Source organism: Condylura cristata, unplaced genomic scaffold (genome assembly GCF_000260355.1).
Source record: "Condylura cristata isolate star-nosed mole 26May11 unplaced genomic scaffold, ConCri1.0 scaffold00015, whole genome shotgun sequence".
In the NCBI taxonomy this organism is placed as follows: domain Eukaryota; kingdom Metazoa; phylum Chordata; class Mammalia; order Eulipotyphla; family Talpidae; genus Condylura; species Condylura cristata.
Window position 1 is genome coordinate 26,344,397 of NW_004567116.1, and position 9,594 is coordinate 26,353,990.

The following is a 9,594-nucleotide window of genomic DNA, read 5'->3' on the forward strand; positions in this document are numbered from 1 at the left end:
TCCCCTTAGCAGCGTATTTTGTTGATCTGCCTGTTCTGCTCCCCACTCTGTCTCTGGTGAAGTCTTTTGCCACCCCTGAGCCTCTGGCCTGTACCCCAGTTCTGTATGCACAAATAAATAAATCTTTAGACAAAAAAAAAGTAAAACTTTAATTCCTTAAGTCCTTTATGCAAGTCACATTTCATGTTTCACATGGGGTAGTAGCTACCACACTGCACAGCACAGAAACATTTCAAAATCAAGAAAGCCTACAGGAAAAGAATTGTCTATCAAGCTCAGAAAAAGACTTAACTCACTTTTGATTCTGAACAGCAACTTCAGTGTTTAGAGAAAGCTTTACCTGATGGCCCAGTGAAGAGGAGTTGAATTTAAATCTCCACCCAACTGATCTACCACAGCACCTTTTGATATATAAAACCTGTTCAAAGCAGACATAAATGAAGATAGGATTTAAAACTTGAAATTCATATTGAGAAAAAAAATACTCATTTTTCTTGGTAGTAAATGTGTTGGGAAATTGAAATTACAGTAACAACTCTGAGCTACAGGAGTCGGAAAGACTCACACAACAGCAATAAACCGATGCCGGGTAAAATAAGCTTCCCCACATGTAATTACCCCTGCTGCGGAGAGCATCCCTTTTGCAACTACTGTGCCAAGCCCATGAAAACCACTCTGCATACTGAACTATCACACTTTTGGCATGGCCTCTATTCAAGAGGCTTAGATCACAGGTAGGTGACTTAATTTTCAAGGATAAAGGTGAAATTAAGTCATTTCTAACTGTTTAATTAGGAATGCTACCTGGGAATGAATTCTAAAAGCAACTAGTTTAAAAAAAAATCTAGTTCTTTCAGAAAATGAGACATTTGGAGTATTTTGCCCTTTATTTTGGGGGAACAGATGTAATACACTGTCTAAAGTGAACCCACAATGTAAAGTGACTTTTTTCTTCTGTGGTTTACAGGAATTAACCTCATTGTTTTAAAGTTCTGTTTCATAACGTCGTATTATCTAAATGTAACAGTCTATTTCCATAGAAAAGGAGTTCACATGTGCATATAATGTATTTATAGTACATGTTTTCAACTTTAGTATATGTTTTATTTTTAAGTCTCAAGGATTTAAAATATGTTTAATACAAAACATACACACATTCACTTATATAAGTATATCTCCGATACTACGGTATAAAACAAACAGAGCTTGGTAAGCAATGGTGCTTTATGAAGGAGAAATATTTTCCACAATCCAATACATGCCTACTTAAAAATATATTTCATATTTTAAAGTTAAAGATTAAGTTATTGCCTGCACATCCACTCCTCCTGGCATTATTTCAACATAAAGTAAATTGATGTTTCTTCTAAACTAGATGAAACTTTCTTTTCTATCCTAACAATATTTATGTTATGCATTTGCTTTTTAAAAAGTGCTCACTTTCATTACCTCAACTTTATGATGGCCCCCTGTGTCTTTAATTTTCCCTTTGGGGTCAGTGACAAAAGCTCAGACTAGATAATCCCTAAAGTCCTTTACAATGCTATGATAACCAATATGTGCAGTACAAAACCTCAGGCATTCATTTATAGTGAGGAATTACAGATATTTCAACATTCGGGGGAAGGGAAAGACAAATGAAGGAAGATCGACAATTTTAAGTACACATTCAATTAATACACATATAACCCCATCTTACTTGACAAGATCCAGTCTGTTGTTAATAGCAGCCCAATGAAGAAGTGACACATTTTCCTTGTCCGGTTGCCTGACATCATATCCTGCTTCTACCAACTCTTTACATCGTTCAAAAATTCCATATCTCAAATAAGAAAAGAGACATAACTGACATCAATAAAAATCATTTAAAATATCAAAGTTTTCTTCCATATTTTTAGCCAACCTGCTTTTAGTCAACACAAAAACAAAGCTTTATGTGCTACAAAGCTAGACAACAAAAAGAAACCTAGTATCTAACTGATCAAAATAATCTATTTGGAATGGAAGTTAATTTTTTTAAATATTTGCTCTCCTGAAATAAATTTCATCTGATCCTTTACTGTGTGCCAGGAATGCATGGTGCCAATTCCTGGCTGCAAATCTTATCCCTGAATCAAACCAAGCCCGTGTACTGACCTCACAGGAAAGGAGGGACTGAAAGTAAACTTAGGATGGGAAAAGTTGAAGAAAACATGGGCATGACGTACGTACAGCAGAAGAAGATATGGGGGGATGAAACATGATGTGCAACCTATGTTTTTAGGGTAAAGGAAGGGCATTTCAAGGGGAAGGCAAGTACAAAAATCAGATCAAACTGCATGCATATTCAGAGAAATGCACGCATGTAGCACAGCAGAAGCATAAAGTGTAAAAGAAGGAATAATAAGAGCTGAAGCTAGCAAAGGCAGGCAAGACTGCACAGGCCTTCCGTGCCACGTTATAAAGTTTGGGCTTTACAGGTCAAGGGAAAACACAGACGGTTTATAAAGGAAAGCACACTACTTTGAGTTTTACAAAAGATAATTCTAGTGTCAAGGGAAGCTGAGTAGAATAGGGTGAGGCAAAAGCTGACAGAACAGAAGAGAGATTCTCATAATAAAAACAGATAAGGCAATAGGGCCTAAAATAAGAGAGGCACTGGAATGGAAAAGGATGGGCTTGCAAGATGTGCAAGAGTTATTTAAATGACTATCAGAGTGAAAAATACTGCTTTTTTAATGCTATAATTTCTAAGATCATTAATTAACAAAACTTCTTTTCAATAGAAACTATTAAGCTCTATAGACTACTTAGCATTTTCTTTGAAATTTATTACTACCTGAGGGGCTAAAAGTTTCAGTAATCTTTAAGAGTCTGTTTCTCACACTGTTAAATAATTTGTCTCGCCAAAATATGTGTGTATTTGTCTATCTTTATGGTATTTTTTAAATAGAGGTACCTATTTTATAATGCTAATTGAAAATATTAATGAGAGCAAAGTATGGTTAACGACACCTCTACTTCTCCATCTTTTAAATGTTAATTTAAATATTTTACTGGAAAAGAAATATTCTCCTCACTTGAGAAATATAAGCGTACACACTAGAATTTTGGTGGTTTAGAAAACATGAACATATTCTCTCTCTCTGTCTTTTGCTTTTTCCAAATACTATCACAACCACTTCCGAAAAAGGTCAAATGCATGAAGGAAATTATAATAAAGTTATAAATGTGAGTTCTTACTAAGATTCCCTGTGAATGCAGCCTCATTTCTTACATTTACTATATAAGGTTTTTACTGGTAGCAAAGAAACAAGTTTTCAATCTAATTATGGCAAATATTCACTTTAAGAATATTCTCATAAATACAACAATGTAAACGATATTGAAGAACACTCACCTAAAGGAGTGATTCCCAGAACCTTCAGGATACATATATGTTTATAATTAGAATATTCAAATAATTGCCAATTACTTTTTAACTGACATAAATAATGTATTAGTTCATGTTAAGGCCAAACAGTGTAATTAATCATCAAACATGTACTTTTAATAAAAATTACATCAAGTTAGTAAGGTAACATTAGTTCCTTTCATGCTGATTAGAAACTCTGATAAGCAAATAAATATTTGGTTACTACGAAAATGGATGACTGACTAATGTAGTCAAAATAGACTAATCAAAGTATGTTCAAGACAAGAATGGTGGATATTAACCACTGAGATCCAGAAAGTTGAACACATGGTAAGAGATTTAATGCACATCCACATGGAAATAAACCCTAAGGGAAAACTTTCAAAACATACTTCCATTTTCAGGCCAAACATAACAACCCACTGTATGTTTTGGGGGAGGGCAGAAAACTTATTTCTGCCACTTTACTATTTTTCTCCTGGGGCACCTTGCACAAGAGGAACACAGAAAGCAATAAAAGTTGTTTAAAATGTCCATAAATGTTTTAACCTGTTGATTTTCTGTTCCATCGATATATTCAGGTTGTGATACAATTTAAAAGACTCAGATTTCTATTTTAGACCCTACTTTGAGTGTCATTTAAAATAATTTATTCACTTATTTTTGTATTAGGTAATACAAGATAGGCACTGTGGAAAACACCGGGGTACAAAGATGAAAAAGACATGCTTTTGCTAAGCAGCTGCTGCTCATGACCTAATCGAGGAGTCTGAGAATCAACAGCCTGGGTACACTGTACTAAAGGCTCTGATGGTGGTATGACAAATACTCCCTGGAGTATGAAGGAGGAAGACCCATCAGAGAGCAGTGAACTGCAGATACATCATTAGGATTCAACAGAATACAGAGATAAAACAAAACACTGGGAAGACTTACTGAGTAGCTTTTACAATGTCACAGTTACTAGAGTCCTCTATAAGAGGAAAAGCTTCTCTTGCCTTGGCAAGTTCGTTGTTCTCATGTGCACAGATTCCAAGTCGACCACATCCTGGAGGGTGGGGGCCATGGCTGTGATTCCTGCACTGAAGAGTAAGAGTAATTTGAAAGAGCATAGTAAGAAAATCAATGTCTCATTTACATAAAGAAGCATTTATTACTACCAGCCCTATCTATATTATTAAATTAGAAATTTAATAATAAGGATCTTCATCTTAATGCTGCTGTTCACTAGAGTTAAGATTCTTCGTATTAGAAAATCACATATTTTGGCAAAAAACAAAGGTCATCTGCAAAGGCATAAACAGACTTTGTTATCTGTAGTAGGAGGGTCAAGGCTATTAAAGTAGTAGGAAGGCTTCCAGGCCTCTGCTTTGGGGACTTATAGCAAACATTTCTTAAAACTATTCCTCAGTGAGTCCTGTTACTGAGTATGTATAATTGGAGTACCAAGAGAGAAGGAAAAAATATTTTCTAATATCTAAAGAAAGAGTAGCCAAATCTCTCACTTTGGGCAAAAATTAAAAACATAAAACCCTTAGAAGCGCAACAAACCCAAGTAAGATAAACCTCAAAATCTTACACCAAGGCATAACATAATCAAAACTTTAAAAAATAATAAAGAGATAATCTTTAAAACAAACTAAAGAAATAGGCATGTTATGTTCAAGAAAACAAAGACATGAACTCAGACTTTTCATCAGTGAGTGAGTGCAAAGCAGAAGACAAAAGCCTAACAGTTTTAAAAAGCTGAAAGAGGAAAACTATATACCAGAAATACCAACAAAAATATTTTTCAAAAATAGGGGTAAGACACTAAGGGAAACTATTTGGAGGTTCCTCAAACTGCTAAACATGGAGCTTCCCTACCACCCAGCAAACCCACTCTTAGGTATCTACCCAAATGACACAAAAATACTGATTCAAGAAGATACCTGCACCCCCATGTTTATTGCTGCTTTATTCACAATTGTAAAGACATGGAAACAGCCTAAAAGCCCAAAAATGGGTGACTGGATTAAAAAGATGTGGTACATATACAACTCAGCAAAAAAAAAAAAAAAAGAAACACATTTCTTTTGCAGCAACATGGATGGAGCTGGAAAAGATCATGCTTAGTGAAATAAGACAGAAAGAAAAGGAAAAATACCAGTGGTTTCTCTCACAGCAGGAGTATAATGGAACAGATGAGAAAATAATGATAATGATGAACAGCTATATACCAGAGACATTTTGTGGGGGTGGAGTGGGGAATGGGATCAAAAACAGTGAGGGGAGGGAAATGCACTGGACTATGGTGATGACGCATACATGATCTGGTGATGGGAAACCCAAGGGGATTGCAATTGAGATGGAAAAATGCACAAAAATATGTAAAAAAAAATACTATTATAAATTTTTTTAAAAAAAATAGGGGTAAGACAAATGGAATGTGAGAAAATTGCCAATAGGACTATAAGAAATGATAATGGAAGTTCTTTGACTAAAGGGAAATCATGCCAGGTGGAAATATAAATCAATTAAAGGACTAAAAAGTGCCAAAACTATATAAATACAACAGACTTTTCTTCATTATAAAATTTCTTAATGATTAAGTAGAGAAACAGTAAAATATTGCTGTAAGAGATGCCATAATAATATTTGCAGGCACACAGTGGTAAGTTAAAAATGTATGCTATCCCAAGATCAGCTTCCAAATAAAGATATGATGTCAATAACAGAGATAAAGTAATTTAAAATTATTCAATAAACATTTGGAAAGGCAGGAAAAGCAGAATAATGGACAAAGGCCAGAGATGAAATAAGGAAAACATAGAACATACAAGATGACATATTTACCCCAACCATAACGATCATTATGTTAAGTGCCAATGGTCTAAAAAATGTAAATGAAAGACAAAGTTTCTAGATTGGATGTCAAAAAATAAAACAAACAAACAAAAACCCTATAATTATATGTTACTAACAACAAAATTAAATATAAAAATGTGCATGGCTTAAAAAGCAAATGGAAATCATTTTACCATGCAAAAACACTAAGCATAAGAAATATAGTGGCTATATTAATATAAGACAAAGCAGATTTTAGCACAAAAAATACTATCAAAGAAGAAGAGGGACATTTCATAAAATTGAAGAGTCAATTCATCAAGAAGATCTAACAATCTTAAATATAAATGTACCCAAAGGGCTTTAAAATTCATGAAGCAAAAACTAATGAAACTGAAGAGAACAGAAAGATTAACAGTTATAGTAGGATATTTCAACACTTCTTTCAACAACAGAATGAATAAACAGCAATCATATTAAATTTTAGAGAAAAGAATTGCAATTGAGATGGAAAAAAATGTACAAAATGATGTAAAAATAAACTTATAAAATAAAAAAATTTTAAAAAAATTAGAGAAAAGATAGGAATTAGAAAAGGATAAAAAACACTATCTGCAAATTTAATCCAAATGACATTTTTATAAAACTCCAACCAAACATAGTACATTTTTTTCAAATGACTTGTACCCTCCTAGATAAACCATATGTTGGGCCATGAAACAAGTCTCAACAAAAGAACTGATTCATACAAATTATGTTCTCTGACCCCCATGAATTAAATTCCAAATCAATAACCAAATCAGATAATTGAAATACTGGGAAACCAAATGACTACAACACATAGGTCAAGGAAGAAAAGCTAGGAAATATCTTGAACTGACAATGACAATATATCCCCAAATGAGTAGGATGGGAAATAATACCATCTTAAGAATCTAGAAAAGAGGGCCCTCCCTAGTGGCACAGCTGGTTAAAGCACATCACTAAGAAGCACATCACTAAGAAGCTAAAGACACTTCACGATGAGTTCCACGCCCACCCCAGAGGAGACCCACATGGGCACAGCAGACCTCTCCAGACCTCGCCTGCTGCTCCCCTCAGCAGTGAGCTTCATTGATCTGCCTGTTCTGCTCCCTACTCTGTCTCTGGTGAAGCCTCTCACTGCCCCTGCACCTCAGGCCTGTACCCCAGTTCTGTATGCTTAAATAAATTCTTTTTTAAAAAATCTAGAAAAGATAATCAGACCCCAAATAACAGAACGAAGGAAACAATATAGAAGAAATCCATGAAATATAAAAAGAAAAAGCAATGCAGAAAAATCACAAAACCCCAAATGTAGTTCCTTGGAAAAAAAAATCTGTGAAAATGAAAAGCCACTAACCATACTGATAAAGAAAATGAAGATGTCAATGACAAATAGTTGATTTTTAAACAGAGAACATCATTGCAAGGTCTTACAAACAATAAAAGGGTAATTGGGAATATTGGAACATTTTTATGTCAATAAATTCAACAAACTTTACGACAAGTGAAGCACCCCAAAAGACATGTTATCAATTGTATGTTATAAATAATATTCTGTTAAATTGAAATAAAAAAAAAAACTCCAGTTACAACTTAGCTGGTGAACTCTACCAGAGTACTTAAGAAATGATACCAACCCCTTCAAAAAACAGAGGGAAAGCTCCCAGTTCATTTTAAGAGGCAGCATTATCTTTGCACAAACGAACACATTGCAAGTAAATGAACTATAGACCAAAGTCTCTCATAATATAGATGCAAAGATCCTAAACAAACCAGTAGCAGTTATATCCAATAATATATATTACAATGACACTTAGACATTTAAAAATAAATAAAAGCAATCATTATATTAACAGAATAAGGTGGAAAAAAATATATATATATATACTAAGTATATATATATACTTAGTAGACAAAGCAGTTGATAAAATTCAGCACCCAGGCATGAAAAAACACTTGGCACATCAGGGAAAGAAGGGAACTTCCTCATGTGATAAAGGGCATATTAAGAAATCTACTGCTATAACACACTTAATGGTAAAAGACTGAATGTCTCTAAAAACTGCAAAAAAAGAAAGGATCCTCACTATCACCACTTCCAAACAATGTGTTGAGTCTTAAACAGATAGTAGATTAGGAAAAGGAAATAAAATGCATACAGCTCTATCTTTAATTATTGATAATATGATCATATATAAAGAAAATAATGAGTCTAAAAATAACTATAATAGCAACAAAATAAATCTAAATTTTACATTATATTCAGCAGTTTTAGTTGTGTTCAAATGGGAGCTTCACATCAAATACCTAGCAAAACATTTCTAGAAATCAAAAGTGGCCTCTTATTTTACAATGCCATAATAATTTACAATTTAATATAATAATAATTTACTGTAAAGTTGTTACCCAGCTTCATCCACGTTATTCAACAGACTTTTTTGAATGACTTGTTTTTAAAAATCATTCCCAAAAAGGAAAAAAAAATAATAAACTATATACCAGAGATATTTTGGGGGGGGCGGGAATGGGATCAAAAATGGGGGCTATGGGGGAATGCACCGGACTATGATGGCACACAGTTGATTTGGTGATGGGAAGTACACAGGGGTTACAACTGAGATGGAAAAAAGCACAAAATGATGTAAAAATAAACTATTAAAATAAAAAAAATCATTCTCAAAGAATATACATTAAGAATAGAAAACTAAAGACCCACTCCATACTCCCAACTCCTGGTAACCACTGATTTTCACTGTCACTAGCTTTGTCGTTCTTAGAATGCCATACAGTGGAATTATACATTATATAAGACTGGTTTCTTTCACGCAGCATAATCCTTTTGAAATTCACCCAAAGTTGCTGCATGTTATTAAAAGTTTCTTCCTTGCTGCATAATATTATCATATGACTGTTTCATAGCTTATCCATTCAAATGACCTATGTAGGTTGTTTCTAGCTTCTACAGACTAATATAAATATAGCTACATAGTGTACATCCATACACAAGGTTTTGTGTGCATGAATGTGCCATATTTACCAGACTGCTTGACTGGTAACTATGTTGTAAGAAATTGCTTTTCAGAACGGCTATACAACTTTTTTGCCACAAGAAATGTAGGAGAGTTTTAATTGCCCTGCATCCTCATTGACACCTGGTATGGTCAGTATAACAGATGTATAATTGTATCACATCACAGTCTAAATTTGCATATCCCTAATAGCTAATGAGGCTGAACATCTTTTCATGTGGTTATTTGCCATCTGTATATCTTTAGTGCAATATCTAAGTCTTTTACCCATTTTTAATGAGTTGCTTGTTTTTATACTATTAACTTTTTTTTTTAAGATTT

General features: G+C 33.8%; 1 protein-coding gene across 1 annotated transcript in view; it reads right to left on the bottom strand.

Moving 5' to 3' along the window:
- The window catches only part of ZDHHC13 (zinc finger, DHHC-type containing 13), a 45,382-nt gene that overhangs the window by 28,852 nt on the left and 6,936 nt on the right, over positions 1–9,594 (bottom strand). The window contains exons 2-4 of the mRNA XM_004682989.2: positions 4,331–4,476; positions 1,700–1,822; positions 341–418 (exon numbers count right to left, since the gene is read on the bottom strand). Coding sequence (XP_004683046.1) covers positions 341–418; positions 1,700–1,822; positions 4,331–4,476 — 347 coding nt within the window. The remainder of the gene's footprint in view (positions 1–340; positions 419–1,699; positions 1,823–4,330; positions 4,477–9,594) is intronic.